This window comes from Phyllopteryx taeniolatus, chromosome 7 (genome assembly GCF_024500385.1).
Source record: "Phyllopteryx taeniolatus isolate TA_2022b chromosome 7, UOR_Ptae_1.2, whole genome shotgun sequence".
NCBI classification, from domain to species: domain Eukaryota; kingdom Metazoa; phylum Chordata; class Actinopteri; order Syngnathiformes; family Syngnathidae; genus Phyllopteryx; species Phyllopteryx taeniolatus.
In genome coordinates this window covers 10,854,626-10,882,121 of record NC_084508.1, presented here as the reverse complement: position 1 = coordinate 10,882,121, position 27,496 = coordinate 10,854,626, and the positions used below count along the sequence as shown (strand labels likewise).

Genomic DNA, 27,496 nt, shown 5'->3' with positions numbered 1-27,496 from the left:
CTCACCATAGTACATGGAGGTAATGTCCGTCTTCCGAGCCATGGCACTCCTCAAAAGGAACCGATGCAGCTCCGTCGCCTTGGACCCGGGGACCGCATATGACGAGTGGAGGTGTCCAGGTGGTGGTGGGGGGGTGCGGGGGGTTAATGGAGGGTGTAGTAGGGGAGAACCGCCGTGAGCCCGACAAAACACCACGGCGACCCGGCTCGGAGGTCTCGTCGGTTCCGGAGGATGCTCGCTTCGGCCACGCAGCTCAGCTTCAGCGGTGTTTACAGCTCGACGTCATGAATTATTCCAAAATGGCCTTAAAGGGTCCGTCGCTGTCTTTTCTTTGTTCGGCACTAGTTTGCTCGCATTTTGTGTCCGATGCTAACTCCTGTCGTTATATTTCGGTAGAATCTTTGATGGCTGACACTAAAAAATAAAAATAAAAATAAAAATAAAAAAAAATAATAAATGAATTATTAAATGGTTATTTAGGCTTAATACTCAACTAAATTCTGCCGCCTTTGATTTTGCTTGACAAAGTTACAGCAAAACACTGATCCCTGCAGGGATTCAGGGAGTACTGCGGGTTTTTACCACCTTATTTTATTTATATCTGTTTAAACAAAATGAAGTATATTTATATAGCACGTTTAAAAACAGGTCGGGCTGAAGCAAAGTGCTGTTAACAGTGGCGGTCCGAGTTTGAATGGCACACACACACACACACACACACACACACACACACATACACACACTGGAGTAGACCTAGTTATAATACTTTTTTTTTTTTTTTATCAACAAGAATACAGCATCAGCAAAGAATAATTAGAATCATGGGAAACTGAAAAATGCACAAATGGGAAAAAACAACTAACAGGAACCCTATTGCAATAATTATGGCTTTGTTTCCCAGCACACTTACTTTCTTTTATGTAAATGATTAGATTGTTCAATTATTTCAAAAGTGTTGCCCTCTCGTCTTCTTGGATGGAAAATCATCTTTACGTTACATTAGAGGTTATTGACCATGTCAACGTAGAAGTCCGTAAAATAACATACTGTAGCGTGGGGAGGACTTGATGCTGGACTGTCCAGCATGCCTGGCAGCAACCTGAATATTACAGTAATTGCTATTACCTGACATTCCCCCCTTTAAATTGCAGATAATGTCGGCTATATGTCAACCCTTAAACATATTGAACTGGAAAGGGGTATAATTGATTTGCTTTAAACTCTTGTCGGCTAAAAAGTCATGTCTGTCTGACTCTCTCCCAGTCATTAAGTAGGAGGGGGGGTTGGACTACTAGTGGTTACATCTTTATAAGTATGTTGGCATCAGTGGCAGGCCTTGCATTTGGTACTTGGTAGGGGTTGTACAAACTAGTTTACTAGTTGACCTTAGCAGTGACATTTAGAGAGTTTGATGTCGACTAGTCGCTAATCACGTCTAATTTGGCTTGAGACAGAGCCGCAGGAACAATTTAGTGCGCTGAATGAAATTAGTTTGTCACCCTTAATTGATTTGAATTTCTGAATGTGCAGCTTTGGTAAGTGAGGGAGAACCAGTAAAGAGGGAAAAAAAGTCAGGCTCAAGTGGCATTTTGAAAATTGTTTTCACCTTACACTATCAAAGCGGAAGGTGAGTGGGCAATTATTCCACGGCACACAAGAGGTCTGTGATTATTTGCAAACATGCAGCTCAAATTGCCACCTTGCAGAACCCCTTAAAAGAGGTTGTCAACTTTTTAGGACACCATACCAAATCGTGCAGCAATTTCTTTACAATGTCCATCACGGAGGACAACAAAGAAATAGAGGGTACAAATGACATTTTTTCCCCTCATCTTTGCGAGTGTATCTTGTGGAACGTTCTCTCACCAACGTGCAGTGAAGTTGGGCTTTGATGCTATAAATAGATAGCACAAGCAGATGGATCATCCCGCTAGTGCCTCTGCTGTACAATATTTTTTTCTCAATATCCATTTCAGTTCATTGCAGTAGATGTGAAGGTGAAAACTAAGAGGTTGATTGCCAAAAATGTCATGTTTGATAATAGGGTTGTCAGATCATGTGCAAAGAGAATTGTGACAGCTTTCCAATGGTATGAAATTTACCACCTAACACAACTTTTTAACTTTTTCTTTGATTTATGCTCCTGAGTACTTTGCATTTGGCCACCTGGTTCTGTACTGATGACATTTCCTTGTAAAGGACTGTGCTCATTTTCCCTTTGGGCTTGAACTTGTAACCCAATAATTCGTTAGATGCCATTTGTTTTCATCAGTAACCGCCTTGAAAGTCGCCGCCCGGAGATACTATCTCAGTTTTGGCCATATCACCTTTATTTTTTGGGTGGAATGAGTTTAAAATTGTATTGATTGCGGTGACAAACAAACAACCCGACTTGAAGGGCTTATTCTGTTTTGGAAGGCTTGGATAATGATTTTTTTTTTACTGCGAAGTATTGCTTGCATAGAGAGTCATAAGTGTTCCATATTTTGTTGGACTGCAAACATACACTCACTGGCCACATTTGACAAGAAAACAATTGGATTGTATTTTTGTTTGGTGTAGAACTGCATTGCAGCAGCTGTTTTCTAATATATTGGCCCTTTATGTTGCTAAACCATAGTGACCTCAGCAAAATTGATGAGACATCGAATTGGTGAGCATCTAATAAAGCAGGGGTGGGCAAACCTTTATGCTCAACAGCCACATTGTGTTTAACATCTCTTTATACCTTTATGACAGTTAGGGATATGTTTAATTGTTACAATGTAAAATATAATTTCCCAAATAGCATAATTGCCTAAGTAAGTTTTGAACGTTTTGGGAAAATAAGCAAAACGCAACAAATTCGTTATACAAGAAGAGTACAGTTGCCTTGTTTCAAACTTTGCAGATTACCATTACAGATTGAATGATTAAGGCCAAAGGGCATCAAATTTATTGTAGTTCAGAAGCCACATAAAGCCTAATTTGATGTCAAAGGGGCAGAACCCCTAAAACCTTACCATATCTGATATAATACTAATAGATTTTCCCTTTGTTTGAATGTAAAACAAATCAAATACATAAGGAAAATCTTTATATTTAAAGATTTTTTTTAATTCGAGAATATTTTGCTTCACAGTTTGTCATCTACAATGTGTGCATAACAACTGATCACAGTGATTGTATTTTAAGGCACAAATCTTTAAGTCACATGTATTTAGAACTGTAAAATATAGTATTGCACTTTAAAATTGAATCAACTTTTGAAGACCAAGGAATTATTGCAATTGAATTTTTTTACAAGAGCATAATAATTCTCAAAATTATCCTTAGTCCCCACCACCACAATGTCTTTTGTATTTTTTAACTTTCAAATTCATCTCACCGGCCGGATTGTACACCCCAGCAGGCCGGTTTTGGCCCACTGGCCGCATGTTTGACACCACCAATTTAGTCACTTATGCAACTAGGCTATATGCAGGTATATGACAAAAATATAGTGGAATGTATCTTAAATTAAAACAACGTGGAAGCTATGCAGCGTCATGAAACGGTTTGTGTTCGGCTTTGGAAAATATGCTCGATGACATGACATGTCTATAGAAAGACTAATTTCCAGCTTCCCCATGTAGCATCTCCCAAATACATGACCGCTTCCGGCAAGTCTTTTCCCTGTTGAGAAGCATTGCCTGCTCAGGTTGCTGTGACAAATGAGAATATGTTAGCCACTACTCGCTGTTCTTTCTTGTCAATTATCTTCCAGTGCACAGGTAATGAAGAGCTAGCTACTGACTCTTCAATTTGCATGGCGATAATGCAGGTTTGTAATCTCAAAAGACATCCCATCCTGTATACATCTTAATTGGCCCCTCTGAAAATGTTTGACTGGTGCAATCAAAGCGAAGTGATAAGACAACTATGCAGTCCTATTTATTTGCATCGTGGGGATTCATTTGTGCATGAAAGAGCTGCCAGCCATTGTGTTTGCGGCTGTCTGCAGGGAAAAAAGCAAACAAACAAAAATTCTCATTACTGTATGAATGCTGACAAACAAGCTTTCATTGGGTTCGTTCATGGTATTATTATTACATTGGGTTAGTATATGGTATTACTATTCAGACTTTTTATTCCGCTTAAAAGCAGACTCCCACTATGAACAAATAGCAATGTTTTTATTTGTGTGATACAATACTTGAGATTAGACTATAGGACAGGATTAGTATTAAAATATGAGTAATTTAAGTTATTATCATTTGTTTGCTTTTTGTCAAAGCGTTTGTGAAAATTCCCCACTAGGGGTTGAAGGACTAAAGATTTCTTGTAGTCCAATGTCATGGGATGAAAGTTGATTAATTGATGACGTCACTGATATATATAGTTTTTCCAGCACAGTACAATAATCCCCAACCTCTTTTGTGCCACGGACCATTTTCACTAAAGACACATTTCGAAGTACGTTCATAAAAACAAATGCGAGATTTTTCTAATCTTAAAATACAGATGCCTTGGCTCAATAAAAGTTGGGAAACACTGCTCTAGGATTTGCCGCACTCGAGACCCGGAGGTGTTTAGGATCATGGGGAGGAGAGCAGAGGACGCGTATGCCTGCAAGAGGAGAAGGGTAAGCATCACCCGCACGTCGCTTTTCTTCAAACTGCACACCGAGGTCCCACTCATGTATGCCAAGGAGTCCCGACGCTACGTGCAAGCTTTGGCCGAGGTAGGATGAAGGCTCCAAACGACGGGGGAGGAAATGAGGGTGCGCGTGGTTATTATAAATGATGAAAGCGATGCTCTGAAGTGAGGTATCATTCCATCTTACACTATTCATATTACTGCGATTGGCTGGCGACCAGTTCAGGGTGCACCCCGCCTCTCGCCCAGAGTCAGCAGGGATAGGTGCCAGCACGTGGTACGGAAACCGGAAATCCTTATATTTTAAATGCACATAGACAGCTGCTTGTCTTGATTGTGTGTTAATTACCTCAGTTTTAGTCTTGGTGTGCGATGACTTGTCTCTGCTCCAGTGCCAAAGGTTTTGTGGCATCATCGTTGTCACCATGGTTACCAGTTTGATTATAGTGTATAACTGGAAGTCTGGTGCCGGCACATCATCCTAGGTGTTATCACCATAATCTTCAGGCTCCCGACACAAAGAAGGTCCTGCGTCAGCCGTTGGAAAGAGACCACAGATGGGGCCTACATAGATGTCTTGGACAACCGTAAGGTAAATAACATGCACCTATTGCGGACTGTTTTACGTGGTGGATATGTTGCAGACCCACCTGCAATAGGTGAAAATCTGCAATGTAGAGAGCCCATATAAAAAACTTTTATCCTCCCTAATGCAAACAAACAAATCTAAAACATATTTAAAAAACACTTGTTAAAATGTAGAAAATACTGCACGTACCGTAGTGTCTGTGTTACGTGTGTGCCTTTAAGAGGCGTGGGGCCTGGTGGACCGTGTGATGTCGGCTTGCAGGAAAAAAGGAAAAGCCTCCTAGAACATCTGAAATTTATTAGGGGTTATATAGGCACTGTAAAAGGTCCAATGTGTGTGCTGACATTTAACATGAGTTTGAATGTGAGTGGTTAACTTAGTTCTGAAGACACAGGCAGATTCCAGTTACTGTATAAGGGGTTCCACCTTCGTGTAACCACATTGTTATTTTCACTTACCCTCTCAAAAAGGTTTAAGGTTTTTAAAGGTTATAGGTCACACTGAGTGGATTTTTTATTTTGTTTTATTTTTTAGAAATTATTGATCTTGGTCTATGTGGCACGGTGGATGACTGGTTAGAGCGTTTGCCTCACAGTTCTGAGGACCGGGGTTAAAATCCCCGGCACCGCCTGTGTGGAGTTTGCATGTTCTCCCTGTGCCTGTGTGGGTTTTTCTCCGGGCACTCCGGTTTCCTCCCACATCCCAAAAACATGCATGGTAGGTTAATTGACAACTCTAAATTGACCGTAGGTGTAAATGTGAGTGCGAATGGTTTGTTTGTATGTGCCCTGCGATTGGCTGGCAACCAGTTCAAGGTGTACCCCGCCTCCTGCCCGATTATTATAGTGGGATAGCCTCCAGCACTCCCGTGACCCTTGTGAGGATAGGCAGCTAAGAAAATGGATGGATGGATGGATGATCTTGGTCTCTTTTTAATATCATACCATTCACACTCAACATTTACACCAATTTAGATTAGTCAATGAACCTAACTAACCTTTTTGGAATGTGGCAAATGAAAACACTATTTGCTCATTTACTTCTTCAGTGACTACGACCTTACAATGTGGCTACATTGCATGTAGCATCTTAAGTTGCGAAGGAACGGCTCGGGACTGACAATACGTTTCAATCAATTTAGTTGTACAGCAGCACCGAGAAAATGACAGATGAGCCCACTTAACTTCAACGCTGAGCACAGTGTGGAATCTGTGGAAACTCTCAGTAGTTTATACTCTCTCGGTGCATAATTCATGTCTTCGCCATGAAAGATTTAGAGACAAAAAACACCAAGCGCAATGTAAACTTCTACTCAAGGGATTAGTGCTGAGTTCCCTCTGTGATATAATGCATTGACCATTCATTTACACACACACACACACACACACACGTGTACACACACACACAACCTTTATTACCTGCTTATAAAACTGTGAAATCAGTTATTCCAAATCCATCATGACATTGTGCTTCCTGACTGCTTCCTACACACCCCCTTCCATGACGAGGAGCCTCCACCCAGCTCCCCGGTGACAAACGGCGGCAGATGTTTGTCGTGGCACGTGCAGTTTTGCTTTGTTTTTCATCAGGGGCATCTGAGGTGGACTGCTGCCGCATGGATAGAAGTAGTGCACGCTCATACTGCACAGAGCCCCCTGCGTAATCACGGGTTGTTAGCATTGCACTACTGCTGTTGCTGATTGCAAAAGCTGCCTTGACCTTGTTCTATATCAGGGGTGGGCAAAGTACGGCCCGCGGCCCACGTACAGTTCTTAAATCCGGCCCATTGAGTATGCCATTATCATGTGTTCAATAATATTTGTTGCATTAATATAGCTCTTTCTTTCCAAAAAAATGGGGGATTAAAATTTATTTATTGAAGCATTATGTTTTAAATTAATTTATCTATCTTTTTTAATAAGTTTAATTAATTTACAGGCGGCACGGTGGCCGACTGGTTAGAGCGTCAGCCTCACAGTTCTGAGGTGCGGGGTTCAATCCCCGCCCCCGCCTGTGTGGAGTTTGCATGTTCTCCCCGTGCCTGCGTGGGTTTTCTCCGGGCACTCCGGTTTCCTCCCACATCCCAAAAACATGCATTAATTGGAGACTCTAAATTGCCCGTAGGCATGACTGTGAGTGCGAATGGTTGTTAGTTTCTATGTGCCCTGCGATTGGCTGGCAACCAGTTCAGGGTGTACCCCGCCTCCTGCCCGATGACAGCTGGGATAGGCTCCAGCACGCCCGCGACCCTAGTGAGGAGAAGCGGCTCAGAGGATGGATGGATTAATTTACAATAAAAACAATTGCAAAATAAACCATGTGTAAAATACATGATTTTGTTTTTCTGTCAAACAATTGGTTCAGTAATTATAGTTACATTAAAAATAAAAATATGGCGGCACGGTGGCCGACTGGTTAGAGCGTCAGCCTCACAGTTCTGAGGTGCGGGGTTCGATCCCCGGCCCCGCCTGTGTGGAGTTTGCATGTTCTCCCCGTGCCTGCGTGGGTTTTCTCCGGGCACTCCGGTTTCCTCCCACATCCCAAAAACATGCATTAATTGGAGACTCTAAATTACCCGTAGGTGTGACTGTGAGTGCAAATGGTTGTTTGTTTGTATGTGCCCTGCGATTGGCTGGCAACCAGTTCAGGGTGTACCCCGCCTCCTGCCCGATGATAGCTGGGATAGGCTCCAGCACGCCCGCGACCCGAGTGAGGAGAAGCGGATCAGAAAATGGATGAATGGATGGATAAAAATGAATTGTTTTATTCATTAAAATATCATATTGGGAATATAAATTAAAAAAACAATATATATATATATATATATATATATATGTAGTCATTTATTATCTAAATTAGTTTAAATTTTAACTCTGCGTGGTTAGCATGCCTACTTACAGTTTGGAGGTTCCTCTAGATGTTCTTCCTGTGCTTACGTGGGTTTTTCCATGGGTACTCCTTTATTTTGTTGTTGTTTGTTTAGTTTGTTTGTTGTTGTTTTTTTTACCTCAAAAGGTTTTCCCATCTTCAGTCTAGAGTTGTACGTTTTACAAAATGCAAGCAGTACAGCCTGTGGTGCCACTAGTGTAAACACACCATCTCACCTGAGAACACGGGGTATGAAGGTCACAGTTCTGACTGCCAATCTAAACCTTCTTAAGGCTGGGAATCATTCCAGTGAAAAAGTCTTGTTCGGCCCATTCGCTTCTCTACTTTTCCATTCAAGCAAATTCTGGTGGACATAATGAGAATTTACTAGGTTTCAGTACACAAAGTCATGCAGCAAAATATATACAGTACAGTAAATATACAGTGGATCTAAAAGACACTATACTATGTATATATATATATATATATATATATATATATATTCCAATGCCAGGTTTTGAGACCAATAAATAAAATAAATTAAATCACTTCAAGACTTTTTTCAACATTAATGTGACCTATAACATGCACAAATGATTTTAAAAAATATTTTGAAGAGGGGACGGGAACAACTGAGATAATGTGGTTGCACAAGTGTGCACACCCTTTTATACCTGCGGATGTGGCTGTGTTCAGAATTAACTGATCACATTTAAACTCATGATAATAGGAGTCAGCACACAACTGACTGATTTAACCCCTAAATACTCTTCAGATGTTATAGTAGGCTTTCTTAACTGTTTTTTAATTTCTAGCATAAGTCTGATGGTTTTTGTCCTAACACTGCCTGCTGTTTTGAACTAATCATAATTACCTCCACTTTGTCTAAGGTACCAGCTCCAGCTGAAGAAAAACAAACCAAAGCGTGACCCTGCCACCACCGTACTTCACTGTAGGCATGGTGTTCTTAGGGTCATGAGCAGTGTTGTGTTTGCGCCAAACATACCTTTTTGGAATTGTGGCCGAAAAGTTCAACTCTGGTTTCTTCTGATCATAATGCATTTTTCCCACATGTGTTTGGGAGACTTTGTTATGGTCTGATGGAGAGAATTATGAACATTCTGAAATATATTTCAGAGCACAAACCCGTCAAGCAAAAAAATGTCAGGAAAAGCCTACTAAAACAACTTGAATTTATTTGGTGTTAATCAGCGTCACTTTAAATGGTGGCAGCTGTGTACTGACTCCTATATAACATGAGTTTGAATGGGATTGGTCATTCTGAACACAGCTACAGCTCCAGTAATAAGAGGGTGTGCACCACATTATCTTAGTTTTTTTGTCTTTTACTTCCCCTCACGAAAAGATGATTTTTTTTTCCAATTGAGTTGTACAAGTTATAGGCCACATTAATGGTAGAAAAAGTTGTCCAAATTTATATTGGTCTCATTTTGTTTATATCACCAAAACCTGGCATTTGAACAGGGGTGTGTAAACTTTTTATATCCACTGCATGTAATTATATTTGGCCTGCAGACGCTGAGCATGCACTGCAGGAAGTGCGCCTACGTCACCAGCTCGGGCCAACTCACTGGCAGGGAAAGGGGCCAAAAAATCGACCTGCTCCGAGTGCATCATCCGTATGAACAACACCCCCAGCGTGGGCTACGAGCGGGATGTGGGCCGGCGCACCAATCTACGTGTGGTAGCTCATTCCAGCCTGCAGCAGGTGCTCCGGAGGCAATGGGAGATGCTCAACGGCAGCCAGGGAACATTGCTCGTCTTCAAATTTAACAAAAATATAACCCTACTTTCTATGTTCAGTCTAAGTTCAAACACCTGGCTGAGTACTGGTTGGTTCATGATGGTCCTGGCCCTGGAGCTGTGCGACAGGATCAAAGTTTACGCCATGGTGCCACTTGACCATTGCAGGTAGATTCTCAGTATTTCAAATCTTTTGTCATCACAGAGGATGCCATAGAAGTTGGGTTTTTTTAGAACAAAAGTCGAATTACAGAAATTAAGTCCTATTTTTAAAGAACAAAACGCATGATTTCTAGAATGTAGTCCTATTTTTTTAGAGAATGAAAAATACAACTTTATTCTCATACCATTAGTACTTTTTATCCAGGTAAAATATATCTTTGTTCCTGTAAAGATTAAAACTTTTTTGAGGGGAAAAATATACAATATTATTCTCAAAACATTACTGTTTACTCTTTACTGTAAAAGATTTCAATTGGTTATCGGAATCGCTAAAAAAAAGGCAGCTTTTTTAATTTCTATGCCTCTTAGGGGGGTTACACATAGTTGTGTTTGATTGACATTAGGATTCCTTTGAAAAAAATGTCTACCCCCTGCACCTAAAAGGTTTGATAATCCTTGCACTAAATAATGTATAAAATATACAAAAGGAAATCCCATATACTCACATCCCACCCAAACACTACTTTACCCTCCATTTACAGTGCTAAATTTAAAAAAAAAATCCACATTTTAAAAAAATCCATGTTTGACTGTGCCACCTCCTGTTTGGGTGACACGGACAAATAGTGCACGAAGAGGAGCAGATGGTTTGTTCTGTAACAGCCCCACTCTGATTCTTTTTTTATGGCGCTCCCTCCACCTCGTTCATCTTTAATAACGTCCTCAACCGGCAGCGGCGTTCGAGCGTTTGCGCCCCCTCGGGGACAAAGTCAAAAGACAACCCTAACTGTAGAACACTAATTTGTCCCAATGTTAATATGCTGAAAAAAACATGCAGTAACTGTGCAGGTAGTGTTATAAGTAACACCTGAACAGTCCCAACTGTCGTACAAGTAAGTACATGGCAAGCTAAAGTTAACCGATGTGAAATAAAGTAAAACTACTCTCCCTTTTGAGGATGCCTGACAGGGGCGCAAATGAGAGGCAACAGGAAGTTGTTTGCAGACAGATACTGCCACCCAGTGGTGTTTTATAGGGACTTGCTGGAAGTAATAAGCGTTTGTGTGTGTAACTGTCTATGATGCATATTGCTGCCGTCGGGCGGAATCCTGACATCTCCAAAGCCACCACTTTTCAGCAAAGCCCCGCCCAAAAAAACTGCATGTTTGGTGAGCCATTAACATTGCATTATGAAAGAAAGAAAGCCATTTTCAACACTTTAGATTGGTCACTAAATTGTAAAATTAACAGACCCATGTGGGGTCTGACAATTAGGATCAATTGGTTAAAAATAGACTTTACACCGATTTTATCGGGCTGATCGGTATCGGACGATATTTTGCATTTTATGCTGATCGGCTTTAATGTCATAATTCGCCGATCCGCAAAAGACATTTACTCCGCGTCGCCATCGTGCGCAGTATATTTGAATCCAAAAGCTAGTTTATTTTTAGCCTTGTCGTGCATCTTTTGACGTAGTATTGAAAATATGTGACGGCCAATAAAGTGAGTTAAAAAAAATCAAAAATACATGTCGGCGGTGTGGAACAGACAACATGTCTGAGACAGACAACACGTATTGCCCGGATCAGACTACAAGACAAATTTGCTCTTTCACGATTGTACTGTCAGACTACTGTAAAAAAATCCACTGCATCCCATTTTTTACGATCATTGGGCTTTATCTTGTCAACTCAAATGCGACCGGATACACTCGTTACCGTGGCGACGACAACAAGAGTGGAGCGCGTCGACTTTGTATTATAAGGACAAAATGGGGAAAAACGTGTGTTGGTGGTCACCGGTGCTCAGGACAGGAGAGGACGTTTGTTTAAGACTTGCTTGAGGTATGTTCACGTACTTTTAATACGCAAGCAGGCAACAAAACGTTATGTAGCCTAGCAAGCTACTGGTATCACGAACGGTTGGACGTAAACATGCCGCCGTTCTGTCGAATCATGCTCTAAAGCTTCGGTGTGGGTGAAGTAATTTAATTAAAAATAAAGTAATTTAATTACAGTAAGTTAGAACCCATTATTTCTGTCATGTAATGTTGGTTTGACCTTACTGATTAGAATACACGATCTGACTATAGAGCAGTGATTACCAACCTTTATGGAGCCAAGGAACATATTTTATAATTGAAAAATCTCACGCAACACCAACAAACAAAAATGTCACAAAAAGTGGATGCATTAATTACTGTATGTACTTCCTGCGATCTAATAGAAGGCCATTTATCATTTGTTCTGTCTGTCACTATGCCTCACTGGCATAAATAGATGAACAAAGATACATTATTTATTGTAAATATAATTTTTTGAGCAATTAAGTACACAAGTATATACAGTAAATGAACAGGTCATTTAAATAGACACATTCCTCCATCTTGTGATCGGTTATTGTTTGTTTCAACTCGCTGATTGGTGATCGGCCCCAAAAGTCCTGATCGTGTAAAGCCTAGTTAAAAATATAACATTTCTATTCAGACAGGGTTTTGGCAGGATCTTGTGGCATCGTACGGTGTTTCTAATCGAGCAATAAAACTGTAAATAGAGTTTTTCAGTGAATAGCTGGGGATGGCCTCCATAGCAAACAATTTGAATAGGTTAATTTGGTAATAGTCATTCGCAAATATGTGCGAGACTGCTATGTGAATATGTGGGAGATTGATGTACAGTGGTATCTCAATTTAGGAGTGACCCAAGGTATGAACCGTTGCTCGGCTGATTTTTTTGTGTGTGTGTTGATTTGCAAGCACAAATTTGAGATAAGATGGGTCACTGAAACTTGCATTGATGTAGCGGTAGCAACGCACACAACCAGAGCATTTAATACTCACAGGCATATATTCTGTTTTCATGTTTTTCATCATTAAATATACATGATTCTATTATAGTGCCCCTTAGTGGCCAAGGTACACACACAAGAAAGAGCAGCTCAATGCCCATCGAATTATCATGATGCACAAATTGTTCATCTCTTTACATTCTATCTAATTATTATGTATGGTTTTATAAAGTACAATTTTGTATGTTACAGAATTTTTTTGTTGGTGTTTTTGTTGGATGCTGGAACAGATTATTGGCATTTCCATTCATTTCAACAGGGAGAGATGATTTGAGATAAGAGTGCTTTGAGTTACAAGCATGCTCACGGAAGTCAAGGCACCACTGTATTTGTTCAAGCAAATTATTGTATACAATTGCTACTAAACTCCTCCCATATCATAACTCTGTATTGTAGATCCCGCTCCAGTTCCTTAGTGCCATATCACTACTACGAGCCCTCCGGCTCCACCGAGTGCTCCATGTACCTGTCCCACGAGAGAAGTCGGGAGAATGGCCACCACTTCATCATGGAAAAGATGGCGTTTGCCAACTGGGCTCGTAGCCACGACATCCACTTTTAGCAGCCGGGCTTGAAGCCCACAGCGGGTGGAGTAAATGTCTCCAGCGCCATTCGGACTGGATCTTGAGATCCTCTTGGAGTGCGAGGGAATGTGTGTGGACTGTGGATTGTCTTTGACTCACACGATTCCCTCCCAGACCAACAGGCTCATTCTGGGGCGGTTGAGGCAGTCTGGAATGAGACGGTTTGGCGAGATTACCACCAAGTTCAACAAAATCATTCAAGAGAATGATTCAACGCGCACTGTGATTGATGACTCCACTTTGGTTGAATTATTAGAGATGTGCTTTTTAAACAGAATTATAGACACTACTTAGATGTCATCCTCGTGTCTCTTTCTGGATGTGTGTCAGTTTTAATAACAGGAGGGAGTTGGTACTTTGCATCTTTTAATGCACCCCGAAGAACAGAAGTGGATTGATGTTAATCAACCACACCTTCATTTTTCTTTTTATGACATGTTTAATGTCTGCTCTTGTTTGTTTTGACAATTCGATGTTACAACATAAATGCCTTGTGTCAAGTGCAGGGATTGTCAAAATTTTGGATTCAGGGACCCCCTCATAATGATAATGCAAATTGCACATACTAACTACCACGTGCACCCTTAAATGCCTTAAAAATTACTTCATTTTTTAAAGGTTTCAACCGAAAAATTCATGGACTGTTTAATAGGAATGTAACCAAATTGAATTGAATTAAATTACATATTTATACACCGTCAAAAAACACTTTTGAGTGCTGCCTGTTCACATGTGTTACTTACGAATTTGACCACAGGAGCCAGCGCCTAGTGCGGAATCTTAATGATGTCAGGTGCTCTGAACCAAGATGGCGCATGCGGCGCTAGGCTGCCATGCTGAGTTGGCCTGTGTGCCCCGCATATAGATGACTGGGCCCTTCAGGTGTAAGCAGAAAGCTTGACTTGTTTTTCGAAAAGGCTTCACGTCAAGCTGGTGCAAATGAGCCTTGCACCACCTTTTGAAGAATTGTTCAATATCTGTCAAACTGCTGTTTGAAGTGAAGTGAAGTGAGTTGAGTTCACTATCACCATACAGCGCCCGTATCTTGCATCACGTCACTACTTTCCAATTAGCCAGGGCTTTTGTGCCATCTTGTGCCATCTTAGGGTGTCTCAGAAAGAGCACAAAAAGTGCATCTTTTCCAAAAAAAATTAATATCATGGAAAAGTTTATTTATTTCCATAATTCCATTAAAAAAGTTACATTTTCATAGATTATAGATTCAGGGAGCACAATTTAAACAATTTTCATTTTTCTCTTGATAATACCCCATAGATTCTCAATGGGGTTTAGATCTGGCGAGTTGGCTAGCCAGTCAAGCACTGTGATGGCATGGGTATCAAACCAGGTTTTGATGCTTCTGGCGGTATGGGCAGGGGGAAGGTCCCGCTGGAAGATGAAATTTGCATCTCCGTACAGATCATCAAGTCCTGTAAAACATTCTGGTAGACTGTTGTGGTGACCTTGGATTTAAGAAAGCAGAGTTTACCAACACCTGCACTGGACATTGCACCCCAAATCATGACTGACTGTGGATAGTTCAGACTGGACCTCAACTGTCAACTCTGCAGTCTTCCCCATATTGACCCCAACTGAGACAATGAAGCAATTTAATGACACCTGGGGAAACCTGTGCATGTGCTTTGAGTTTACTAGATGATTAGTGTGTGAGACTAATTTTAAATCATTGACGGCCTGCAAAATGTGGGCTGATTTGTTCACAGTATTCTAATTATTTGAATTCCTGATTTTGTGGGTTTTATGAGTTGGAAGCCCAAATTATGTAAAAACAAACACATAAATATTTGAAATTGTTTAAATTGTGGGCCCTGAATCTATAACCTTATTCAAATTTAACTTTTGAATGGAATTATGGAAATAAATAAACTTTTCCATGATATTCACATTTTTGGGAAAGGGTCTGTAGGTCAATTATTCAGCAAGTTACTGAGTATATGTTCAACAGATGAAAATGACAGGTTAGGTGAATTTGTGAATAGCGAACCGCTAATATGCAGGGTTATACTTAAAATTAAAAACACCACCGTAAAGGACAACGAAGAGGAGAAACATGGTTCACTGAAGGCCTTCTTCCTTGTGGCACCGTTAATAATCTGTAAAATGGCGGGTTGGGGACCGTTTAGGGCCACTTGGAGCTGTGTGATGGCGAGAAAATGATGACGACGAGTACGAACAGAGGAAGAGTACGTTTGATACCTGTGACTTTTGGTGTTGGAGTGCTTTTTGTGATTAGGTGCAGGATAGTACCGCGAAGCCAACATTATGGGTTATTTTCTACTACGACTCCAGCTGAACACCCGCCACACCCCCACTATCCCCGGGCCCGGCCTTGCCTATTAAGGCATCCGCCAAAAGGATGTGATTTGGGATGTTGTGCATGTGGATCATGTGGTCCACGTTGGCGTCTGTGACAGCACACTTGGAAGCTGTGATGTCAAACCCAGGAGGGGATTTTGGGGCTATTAGGAGTTTTAAGAAAGAAAGAGAAACAGGTTGCATTGCCATGGTCCAAGAAAAAAAAACACAAAAAGAAGGATAGTCAAGTATTAAAACAGTGATTCCCGCAGCATATACTGTAGTGTGTCGTGTGAAATCATCACTGTGCTATGGGAAATTATCCAATTTCACTTAATTATTTTCTACAAAGCAATTTATTGTGACAGGCAGAACAATTAAAAGGGAAGTTCTCAATTTTCCAAAACATCACTTTTTTGTCATATTTGTTCAAACTGCAGTATGAGCCTTTGGAAATTCGAGCTGTCGCTATCGAATATTTTTAGAATCGATTATTTTATCGATCAATTGCGACACGGTGGTGGACTGGTTAGTACATCCGCCTCACAGTTCTGAAGTCCCGGGTTAACATCTGGCCTTCCTGTGTGGAGTTTGCATGTTCTTCCTGTGCCTGTGTGGGTGCGTCTTATTTATCTCGGGTCGGTTAGGGTTTGCTCTCCCAGAAGCTAAGTTAATTGTCTTGATAGTGACAAAAATCTGAACTTATCTTTTTGTAGTGTTTAGGTTGGATTTAACTGCAAATGTACACAAGCTAATGCGCTCACATGTTCTGACTTCACATAGGTAGTTCGTTTATTCATTTATTACAATTTGATGGTTGTTGTGGTCGTGTCCACTGCATCACAAATTGGAACTGGAAGTGGATAAAGTACAACCTAAGTTGCTCGACTTGTTTGTGATGCAATAGTTTCATCAGTAGATGGGAAGCTTTACAAAAGGCCACAGACAAATGAGACTTTTGGGTGAACCAAACAAACACACCCACAAACACGCAAACACACTCACAAACGTGTGTGAGGTTGTGTGTGTAACGCTCCATTATTTTGCTTGGAGGAGCCATCGCCGAAGGAGGACGCGCATGTCTGACGGAGAGCACTGAGCCGTTTTTTTTTTTTTTTTTTTTTCCATCAGCAGCTGGAGTGAGGAGACAGCACATCTTTGCCTCATAAGTAACATCGAAGGAAGCAAAGCTGGCTTACTGACAGCACAGAAAAGCAGAAGCTTCATGACATGAGGTAACAAGGCTCAGGTAAGATTTTTCAACATCCAAAAAGTCCATAATGTGCCTGTCAATATCAGGAGTCTATGCCAGTTGACTTAGGACGATTCTTTTAATACTAAGACTTACTGGAGTCTGTGGACATCACCACATTCTGAGTTCCAGAATGCAACACCTTCACTTTTTGCTTGTTTGCTGCTCTCATTTGTGTCTGAAGTGAAAAGCATACTCTATTGGGTTTCGATCATGTCACTGACTTAGCCAATGAAGAATATCCAATTTCTATGTTTTCAAAAAGTCTTGAGTTTCTTTCATAGTATTTTTAGGACCATTAGTCATAGTCACCCCATCAGTTTTGTATCATTAGATTGAATGTGAGCTGAGTATAGCGCTATACACCTCACAATTCATTTTGTCACTTCAGTCAGGCTGTCACAAAATCAATCTTTCTTTTTTTAAATGTGCTATTTGGTCACGTCTACTGTTTTTACTATTGCTTTTGTAGATGTTTTTAATTCGTTTTTTAGTCTAATGATGTGCTCCTCCACTTGCATTGAGATCTCCCTGGTCTTCATACGGGTAGTTTCGTTCACAGAGATGTCAAATACCAACTCGATTTCCTGTGCCATTTGTCTTGAATTAAGAAAGGAATGCACCTGGCCAATTAACCTTTTGCATGTCCAAAAGGTCCAAGTACTTTGGAACCCCTGAAAATGGAGGCACTCTGCACAAAATGGCGAAAATTCCTAAATGGTAATTGCTATTTGTGAAACCCATTGAATTAAAGATGAAAGTATACACTTTAATCATATTACACATTTTATCTCAAATCCATTGTGGCGGTGTGGTGCTGATGTACGTGGCGCAGTTGCATGCTGTTATTTTTCAGTTTTGCACAGTATCAATGGTTTTTATATTTGTGACTTTATAGCGGTGGTACTAACTCATTCCTTGCTGTGGACGTTTATATTTGTCAACCGGAATCCAACCGTTTGAAGCCACCAAAGAAAATATTCGGCATGTGTGTGTTTTTCAGCGAGCACAGGTTTTGTGTTGAAGATAAAGATTAGGGGGTGAATCTCGGCTTGTCAGGTCGATTATGAGGGAGAGATGCCAATACAGTTTCGGTTTGGACAAGTTAAGGCACTTGACTTATAGATAAGAAAGTATGTGTCATGGTAGTTCGTAGAAAGTGTGTGTCACGATTGTAAGAAAAGATGATGCAGTTCAGGAAGTGAATAGCGTACACCATGTAAAGAAGCCAGATGTTCAACTCGAGCCAAGCATAGTCAGCGCTGCTCACAGTTGAATTTCTGTAAATAAATTATTTTGCCATCAAAAGCCCTTTTTCAGTCTTATTTTATTGTCCGAGGTGTCACAAAATCAAAAACTACTCATCAAAGTCACTGTTCTGCTTGACATAAATATTTTGACAAAAAGCTTGTTTACTCCATTTTTGGGTCAGAAAACAGTGTTTATTGTAACAGAACACAATATTTTTGATAGATCAGCCAAAATGCTGTAAAACGCCTGGCAAGATGGGGAACTCTGCTTTGAAAATGGCTGGCAGTGAATGAGTTAAGAGGTGGATTCATTGGATCATTGTACAATTATGATATTTAGTATTTTTCGGGGGAGCTGTTTTAATCAAAATAGCATGCTATGTTCCAGCTTTAATCTCCACAATGTCAACCAGTGAGAGCGCTGATCTGAGCAGCTGGACGGAGGCCACGCCCACAAACATGACCTGTGTGGAGAAGGATTTGTCGGTGACCGCTTCGGTTGTCTCCATGACCGTCGGTATCCTGTCCAACAGCCTGGCCTTCTTCATCCTGCTCAAATCCTCCAAACGCATGCCACCGAAATCCAAGGCGCCCTTCTCCGTGTTCGCCACCAGCCTGGTGGTCACGGACCTGCTGGGCCACCTGGTCAATGGCTCCGTGGTGCTTTACGTCTACAGCTTGCGCAAGCATTGGGAAACGTTCGACCCCCACGGGAGAGTGTGCAACCTCTTTGGCGCGACCTTGGTCTTCTTCGGTCTGAGCCCCCTGTTCCTGGGGAGCACCATGGCGATAGAGCGCTGCATCGGGGTCACCAAGCCCTTTTACCACTCCACTGGGTTAGCCTTCCGCCACACGAATAAGCTGCTGTCTGTCATCTGGCTCCTGGCCGCCCTGGTGGCTGCGCTGCCGGTGGTGCTTAGGAGGTCCTACAGGTTGCAGAGCTCCAGGAGCTGGTGCTTTTACAATTTGGACGAGCCCGATGACAGGCTGGATGTGTTCCTGCCTCTGCTCTTCGCCTTGTTGGGCTTGCTGGCCCTGCTCTTCTCTATCATTTGCAATACCGTGACCAGCTGCTTTCTGCTGTTGTCCACTATTCACCGCAAGCATCACAGCAGAGGAACATCTTACCACATTGAGATGATCTGTCAGTTGATGGCCATCATGCTGGTTTCCTGTGTTTGCTGGGGGCCTTTACTGGTAAGCAGAATTACCCTAGGCCAGTGTTTTGTCAACCTTTATTGAGCCAGGGCACATACAGTGGAACCTCGGTTTTCGTGATTAATCGGTTCAGAAAGTGTGGCTAAAACTGAATTTTATGAAAACCAAAACAATATTTCCCATAGAAAATAATGGAAATCAAAATTATCTGTCTCAGGCACCCAGAAATATTAACAACAACAACAAACATTTTTTGGGGAGAATAACTATAGTTTTACATACAGAAAACTATAAATGACTAATGAAGTGGATAAATGAAAATTCAACTTTTACTTTTATTGAAGACTTGATGGCATATGAAAGACTGGAGAACGGAGAGCGGAGACATTTTCGTACTTTGCTACGAGTTCTTTCTTGAATTGTATTGTGTGGCGTATTTCACAACGCAAGCTTTTTTAAACAACTCAAGGCAATAAACAAGCCTCCCGGTCTACTCGACAACACTCTGACAAGTTGGGGCAACATCAGCGTCACATCCTGTTAAAAGCCTTCAAAACAAAACTTTCACAAAATGTGGAAACACATTCACACATTTAGAAGGCGTGACTAACACGGCGGTGTCAATCACTCATCACAAGCATAACCCTGTAGCCTCACAAAAAAATAAAACTTCAAACCGTTATTATTTAGTGTTACAGTAACACTGCATTGTGAATAAGGTGCTTTTCTGGGGTAACAAGGTACAGGTCAACGTGAGGCCGCGGGGGTCATATACTAGCTATTCTACACTATTGACTTATTTTATGTATTACTTTGTGCAGACCCGCGTCATCCTTCTCACCTCCAAAGACGATGATGACCCAGCATCTGACAAACTTCTGTTTCTGGTGCGCATAGCCACGTGGAACCAGATCCTGGACCCTTGGGTCTACATCCTGCTGAGGAAGGCCGTTCTGAAGAAACTCTATCACATGTTGCAACGATGCTTCAGGTCCAAGTCCAGGGAGCCTGTGCGCTGGAAGCGCAGCTTCCTGCGAAGCTCTGGATCCAGCCACTCCAAGTTCGGCCCACCAGCGTGCCTCTTTGACGGCTTAGTAGTGCAAAACACTCGCATCAGTTTGTCTGACGACTCTAAGACCGAATTGTTTCACGTGGTGCTATCTGTGTGGAAGAAAGGCTGAAAAAAGTGGGGAGAGGCAATGAAGGTTGACGGGGGATTATTGTCAAGGTGAAAACAGCATTCAACAGAATTTGTCCGTTAGTATGTGATTTAAATGGAGTAACTTGTGCTAATTCATGTTTGTTACAGTTGTGTGACGTGTGTAGTTTCTCGTTTTCACTATTAAATGTGTGGTTGTCCTTTTGAATGCAAATTAGAGACAAGCAGGACCTGTCTGTGGATTAGTAGGTTCATATTACACTACTGTAATACATCATATATATTATTATATATATAGTATGTCATCCGTTGTCTTAATGTGCTTAAGCGGCTATCGTCATCACTATTGAGTCACCTGTACAAGATCAAATGTGTTGCTATACAGTGGATTGTAGTCAATAAAAAAATAAATATTAAAATATGTGATGGTCGAGTCGACACTCATAACAATTACAGCTGATATGTCATTAAAGTGTGGATGGCAAAAACACCTAACACTTTTTTACTGTTAAATGACTAATACAATAATTGCATCTATAAAATGGCAAAACATTAGTGAGGGCGAACAGTTTATGTTGACATATTTAAACTTATTGAGCACAAACAACTTTAGCTGAAACAAAGTGCTGTACATAAATAAAAAAATTTATATTTAGATTTTTTAATGTGAATGCTGTCACTTGGATCAATAAAGGTTGGGAAAACACTGTCCTAAAGTAATTCATTTATTTCACTTGTTCAATTCAAATTCAAGTCATACAATATATTCTACAGATTCCTTGAACACATGGGTGGATACTTTTCAGAAGGCCAATTTGTATGTAATTTAAATGTTTAAATAATAATTGTTTCTTACGTAATATTCTAATTTCTTCAGCTGGTGAATTTGGGAGGGGTTTGGTTAGCTGGAGATCAGTGATTCTCAGTGAGTGGTACGTGGGCTCCCTCTAGTGGTACACAAAATAACCATTGAATTAAATGCTCAAAGTGCATAATTACAGTCACTTCAACTTTTTTAAATCCAGTACAGTACACTTGTACTCCTGTTACAGTTCAGTTGTATTTTACTTTTAAGAACAAAATATTTACATTTAATCATTTAGAAACGCTTATATTTTTCATGTTTATTTTATTCACATTGATTTATGTAACTAAATGTAATACATTTGAATTGAACTGTTATTTAAGTAAAGTTTTTTAAAATATTATATTTGGGTGCCATGTTAATGTTCAAACTGCAATGTTACAGCGGCTAGCATATATATATATATATATATATATATATATATATATATATATATATATACTTTGTACATACTTTTTAGGAATTAAAAACCTGCCTTGTTTTCGGGTGTACTAAATGACTGCATTTCAGTGTTGGTTATCATGTTGGTACTTGGAGTTTTTTGAAGTGATACTTGGTTTAAAATGTTTGACAACCATTGGTGTAGAACATAATCATCAGAATTACAATAATAATAAAAAATACATAAAGAAATATTTTACCCCGTGTGTAGTGAATCTATATATGTGATTAACCTTCCGAATTGAACAACTGAAATAAAAACGTGTTTTTAAAACCATATTCTAATTTATTAGGATGTACGCATGTAGCAAGCAGTCTTGGGGCTAAGGGCGTCTGTTGATGTGATACCAGAATCGTCCGGACGATGGCAGCACCGCTTGCACACGCCTCGAGTTCGTCGCAACGAGGAAGAGGACAAAGCCACAATACATCAATTTTGTGACTAATAAACACGTATTCCTCATTAGCTAAATCTTCTCGTAAACCCCGCACGCCTCCGTGGAAACTTTAAAGGTTTGAGAATTAACACATTACAATGTTCGAGAACGTGTGGTATCGCTTATGTGACGTTTTTGTGTATGTTTTGTGTTGTTGTTGTCGAGCTACGCTAAGGCGGAGCTAACAGCTCCCTTACAGGTGCTGTGTGTTTGTGTTAAAACCAACTAAATACTCATTTGAACAGTTGGACATGCATTCAAATAATGTGGTCATTTGTCGTCTGGCCTCAGCTACGTGTTGTGAAAAGACGCAGGTGAAAAGATGAATCAAGAAAAATTGGTCAAACTTCAGGCCCAAGTGCGGATCGGAGGAAAGGTAAGTGTCAACCCGGAAGACTGTCGTTGTTTTGCCCACTGTTTAAAATCCCATGTATATATATATATATATATATATTAATCACACAAACCAGCATTGTCGGACAGATATTTGAAAGACTGTTCTAGTGATATACGTATTATTTTTCCTGTGACAAATATTAAGAAAGTTATTAGTCTTTAAAACCGGTGAAAATGCATGGTTGACGTTTTAATACAAAGTCAATAGGGGGCGAGATTTGAGGTCTTTTTGTTGAATCTGGGTTTCAAACTTTCATAACGTTATTCATCTTTATACTTTTGTGCGTACATACATATATGTTTGCAAAGTCATGAAATTAGCATTAGATTTAACAGAAAATATGAGCCGTCATGGCGGGTCACAGTAACGTCAGAACGTCAAAACAATTTACTTAACATTTGCCAGAAACATAGAAAAGTATCTGTTACATTCCGTGCTACATATTTGAAAAACTGGGTTACACACCTGTTCTACGTCACAACCAAAGACTTTTAGTTGTGTTTTTTTTTTACCTTAGACTGTCAAGTTTCAAGAATTCAAACATTTTGTTGTGGTTTTAGGGTTCAGCACGCAGAAAGAAGAAGGTTCTACACAGAACCGCCACAGCGGACGACAAAAAGCTCCAGAGTTCCTTAAAGAAGTTGGCCGTCAACAACATTGCAGGGATTGAGGAGGTAAATAGGTCTGATAGTGCAATACAGAAGCCCACCATTTTATCACAGCATCGAAATTACCTTACTTCTTCAAATAGTTGGGGAAGAAATGGGTATTAACTGTCATTATAATCTGAGCCTGTTGTTCCTTTCTGAGGTCAACATGATCAAGGACGACGGGACGGTGATCCACTTCAACAACCCCAAGGTGCAGGCCTCCCTATCGGCCAACACGTTTGCCGTCACGGGCCACGCCGAGACCAAGCAGCTGACCGAGATGCTGCCTGGCATCCTCAGCCAGCTGGGAGCAGACAGCCTGAGCAGCCTGCGCAAGCTGGCCGAGCAGTTCCCGCGCCAAGGTGGGTGCATCTACCGGATGGTCTTGCATTCAGTGATGGGAAGTAACAAAAGTTCAAAGACTCTGTAACTGTACTTAAGATGATTTTATAGGTATCTGTACTTTACTTGAGTTGAGTATTTTATATATTTTTGGGGTTTTATTTAGGATAATTGGTTGATGTCAGCTGTAAGGAGGATTAGTAGGGTTGTCTTGTGCCAGCCTTAAAACCACCAGTTTCTGGCATTCAGAAATTCTCCATCTAACCTTAAAAGAAATAAAACATTTAAGTTTTATTTAGCATTTTTTTGTTAGTTCACAACACTAGCAGAGTTATGAGAACACATTTTGATATAAGTCTAGCCAAAGCAAGTGAGCTCATCATAAATGTAATGTTTTTTTTCCCCCCCCTTTCTTTTTTTGCGTCTCACTATGTAAGTTAGAGGTAAAAAAAAAAAAAAAAAAAAAAAAAAACTTTTACATGCAGAGAAGTTTTATTTTCTGTTGTAGCAACTTATTAATACGGGTATTGTATATATTGTATATATATATAATTACTTTGTAATTGAGGACATTTCAGAGTCTATACTTTAAAAAAATAGATATATTCTATTCTCTTTATTCATAGTGTGAAGCTGTAGGATTCTTTCGTTTAAGCACTAATGTGTTTTATTTTTCATTTCAGCACTTGACAGAAAAGCTCCAAAAGTAGAAGACATTGAGGAAGAGGATGATGATGTTCCAGGTATTTTTTTTTTTTGTGAGGGGGATTGCATCTAGTGTGTAAAGGATCTAAGCCAGCTATACCATACCAATTTTTAACATCCATCCATCCATTTTCTGAGCCGCTTCTCCTCACTCGGGTCGCGGGCGTGCTGGAGCCTGTCCCAGCTGTCATCGGGCAGGAGGCGGGGTACACCCTGAACTGGTTGCCCGCCAATCGCAGGGCACATACAAACAACCAACCATTCGCACTCACTGTCACACTTACGGGCAATTTAGAGTTGTCAATTAACCTACCATGCATGTTTTTGGGATGTGGGAGGAAACCGGAGTGCCCAGAGAAAACCCACGCAAGCACGGGGGGAACATGCAAACTCCACACAGGCGGGGCTGGGGATGGAACCCCGGTCCTCAGAACTGTGAGGCAGACGCTCTAACCAGTCGTCCACCGTGGCGCCATTTTTAACATAGTAACCAATTTTGAAAATGTGGAAAAAACCTACACATGACGTGAGATAAAAATTTACCTGGATGTTCTTACTGGTCTTGTTGTGTGTAGTTATCCAAACACTCAACACAATCATTGGCACCTTTGTTTGTGTTCAGCAAAAGTGCCTTTTTCAGGTTGCTTCCTGATTGGCTATCATTTCACGTCACAGTTCGAGTCCGTGGTTCGGCCCATCTCGGTATTGACCGCACACGTAAGGATTGGCCATTGTAAATATTGAACAGGTTTAACATTTACTGTTATCGGCCCTGTGCAAATCGGGGAAGAAACATTGCTCTAAACACATCCCCACACAACAGGAACATTTCTTTGACATCCAATAATTGGGACTTTGCTGATTGGACAATGCTCAAATTCATCCCGATTTCCAATAATTATCTCCTCCTATGGTGTTCATCTAATCGCTGATTCTTACTGTTATATAGGGCCATATTCTCCCATTTGGTGTAAGCCTGTTTTTTTACACACCTGGCTTGTGCACCTTCAACATATGCGTATTCTCCCATAATAACTGACACACTTATCCTATGTATGCCCCGCATGTGTGCACACCCAGCAACGAGGCATGACTCATTGAAGTCTGAGGGTGACTGCAAATCCTGGAGTGTGGAGTTTTCCTGAGACATACGAATGGGATACAAATCCATTTGGAAAATATATCACACTTTAACTTAAAATGAACTTCCGAAGCAGATACGTAAGTTAATCATTGCCAGATTGCTGATGACATGTCCACCGGTACGTTCACAAGCAATACTGTGTGCATGACTGATCGCCTCAGCACTGGTGATACGCTGACACCGGCATATTGCGCGTTTTGATTTTTTACATTAGTGTGTCACTAAACGAGCTGGTGGAGCTAATGCGCTCAACCCGTGGTACGGACTCCTGCTCATCTCAACACTCTCCTCAGGGTTGCTCCACCTAGAGTGCCTAGCTGGTACGGGGGTGCGTAAGTGACATACTTGAGAGCAGGGGAGACTGTGCAGCAAGAAAAACATGGAGCTGTGTGCCTTTTCTGACTTCAGCACATGGGAAACTATGCCCCATAGTTTGTGGTGTACACAATATCGCCAACAGCACGCCACACGCAAAACAATCTCTCCATCACGGAGAGAAAAAAAAAACCTGTCCACAAACCCCACACCACAGAATATTTGCTCAGGATAATATTTTAGAGACATCCGAGAATCAGGCCTAAGTTGACTTTGATCAAAAAAAGATGAAAAATAAACTCTAATTATTCCCAATTACCATTAGGTGTGTTCATCACATAAATTAATGTAGCACTGTCCTGTTTACAGATGTTGGATACTAAAATGATTTTCTGTTGTTGCCGTGCAGATTTGGTGGAGAACTTTGACGAAGCATCCAAGAATGAAGCCACCTGACGACTGCGATGAAACCAGAAACACTCTGCGATGCTTTCACTTCTAGTATTCAGACATATCAGAATGGACACACACAAACACGCACACACACAACAGAGACTTTTCTTTCCACAGATGTCCAAGCTGGCTAACTGGCTTTTAAAACGAAATATGAGCTTCAGTTGTTGCCACATTTCTAGTTGTTTTTAAATGTCTTAATTGTTTTGTTTGTTTTGTGAAGTAAAATAAAGGGGATTAACATTTTTACAGGCCGCTATCGTCATCATCATTACTAAATGAAGAATCAAAAAGGATTCATAACAGTATGGCTGCAGCATTAGGTACAGCCACATAAATGCGTTTTGTAGTAAGGTCCTGCATCACACTCTTAAGTGTTTGGAGTTACATAACATATTTGCAGGAATTTTTGTTTTGCACTAATTTGCCATTACTTCATCAATATACAGATTACAATGCAATTTAACCCTGCGCCAGCCACTCTTGTGACTTGTATAATGTGTCCAAACAGGATTTATATAAAAAAAAAAAAAAGTCAGCATGTATTCATCCACTTTGCTTATGTTTCTGCGTAAGTCTACAGTCATTGGCTCATTTTTTAGGTCCCTGTTGGAGATGTCCAACCTTAGTATAAGTAGCAACAGCTCAAATGCACATTATGAGAATAAAATTGTAAAAAAAAAAAAAAAAATCTTTCCTAGACCAAAAAGATGTATTTTGTCCCCAACAAAAAAGTTGCAATCTTACAAAAATGTGAATTTCGCGAAGATATCTGATATTGAAGTTAAATGAGGGAAGAACAAATGCATTTAAAAAAGACAACTTTATTCTTATACTATTATACCTTTTGTTCTGGCAAAGGAACTTTTATTCTCACCAAATCTGACTGTTCTTAAAGTATTAAGAACTTCTAATTCGCCCAAAGCTAAATTAGGGGAGTAATTAGTATGTTTATCTCCATATGTACAGTTGTCAAAAGTCTACACACCCCTGTTCAAATGTCAGGTTTTTGTCATTAAAAAAATGGGACCAAGATAAATTATTTTAATAATTTTTCCATCATTAATGTGACCTAAACCCTGCACAACTCATTAAAAAAAATCTCCAAGGTGGAAATAATAATAACCAACTAGTGTAATGTCTTTTCTTTGTGTTTTTTTTTTTTGTTGGGGGGGGGG

The 27,496-nt window shown here is 40.5% G+C and overlaps 3 protein-coding genes and 1 pseudogene across 7 annotated transcripts in view; 3 read left to right on the top strand and 1 right to left on the bottom strand.

Annotated features, from left to right (window-relative positions):
- Positions 1-499, bottom strand: part of LOC133480396 (choline transporter-like protein 5-B) — a 59,029-nt gene extending 58,530 nt beyond the window's left edge. The window contains exon 1 of one of the 2 annotated variants that reach the window (XM_061778327.1): positions 6-499. In XM_061778327.1, the coding sequence (XP_061634311.1) occupies positions 6-42 (37 nt within the window). In that variant the 5' untranslated portion in view covers positions 43-499. The remainder of the gene's footprint in view (positions 1-5) is intronic. The other variant, XM_061778328.1, reaches the window with a different exon arrangement.
- Positions 500-3,553: 3,054 nt separating this feature from the next.
- LOC133481360 (alpha-N-acetylgalactosaminide alpha-2,6-sialyltransferase 5-like) lies at positions 3,554-14,280 on the top strand (annotated as a pseudogene).
- Positions 14,281-16,867: 2,587 nt separating this feature from the next.
- Positions 16,868-21,578, top strand: ptgfr (prostaglandin F receptor (FP)). 3 transcript variants are annotated; one of them, XM_061779531.1, is made up of 4 exons: positions 16,868-16,999; positions 18,476-18,554; positions 18,641-19,449; positions 20,232-21,578. In XM_061779531.1, the coding sequence occupies exons 3-4, from the start codon at positions 18,655-18,657 to the stop codon at positions 20,589-20,591; spliced, it is 1,155 nt and encodes a 384-aa protein (XP_061635515.1). In that variant the 5' UTR covers positions 16,868-16,999; positions 18,476-18,554; positions 18,641-18,654; the 3' UTR covers positions 20,592-21,578. The 3 variants fall into 3 exon arrangements, with proteins under 3 accessions (XP_061635515.1, XP_061635516.1, XP_061635517.1); XM_061779532.1 differs by lacking the exon at positions 16,868-16,999 and having other exon boundaries at positions 17,645-18,554; XM_061779533.1 differs by lacking the exons at positions 16,868-16,999; positions 18,476-18,554 and having other exon boundaries at positions 18,572-19,449.
- A 650-nt stretch (positions 21,579-22,228) lies between these two features.
- Positions 22,229-26,567, top strand: btf3l4 (basic transcription factor 3-like 4). 2 transcript variants are annotated; one of them, XM_061780306.1, is made up of 6 exons: positions 22,229-22,388; positions 22,604-22,688; positions 23,270-23,383; positions 23,520-23,721; positions 24,385-24,444; positions 26,275-26,567. In XM_061780306.1, the coding sequence occupies exons 2-6, from the start codon at positions 22,635-22,637 to the stop codon at positions 26,319-26,321; spliced, it is 477 nt and encodes a 158-aa protein (XP_061636290.1). In that variant the 5' UTR covers positions 22,229-22,388; positions 22,604-22,634; the 3' UTR covers positions 26,322-26,567. The 2 variants fall into 2 exon arrangements, with proteins under 2 accessions (XP_061636290.1, XP_061636291.1); XM_061780307.1 differs by having other exon boundaries at positions 22,274-22,511.
- Positions 26,568-27,496: the final 929 nt, after the last annotated feature.

Bases quoted from the DNA above. Each gene is read 5' to 3' on its own strand.
- ptgfr (XM_061779531.1), top strand. From the start codon at position 18,655: ATGTCAACCAGTGAGAGCGCTGATCTGAGCAGCTGGACGGAGGCCACG. The intron at 19,450-20,231 runs GTAAGCAGAATT...TACTTTGTGCAG, and splicing joins TTTGCTGGGGGCCTTTACTG to ACCCGCGTCATCCTTCTCAC.
- btf3l4 (XM_061780306.1), top strand. From the start codon at position 22,635: ATGAATCAAGAAAAATTGGTCAAACTTCAGGCCCAAGTGCGGATCGGA. The intron at 22,689-23,269 runs GTAAGTGTCAAC...TTGTGGTTTTAG, and splicing joins AAGTGCGGATCGGAGGAAAG to GGTTCAGCACGCAGAAAGAA. The intron at 24,445-26,274 runs GTATTTTTTTTT...GTTGCCGTGCAG, and splicing joins AGAGGATGATGATGTTCCAG to ATTTGGTGGAGAACTTTGAC.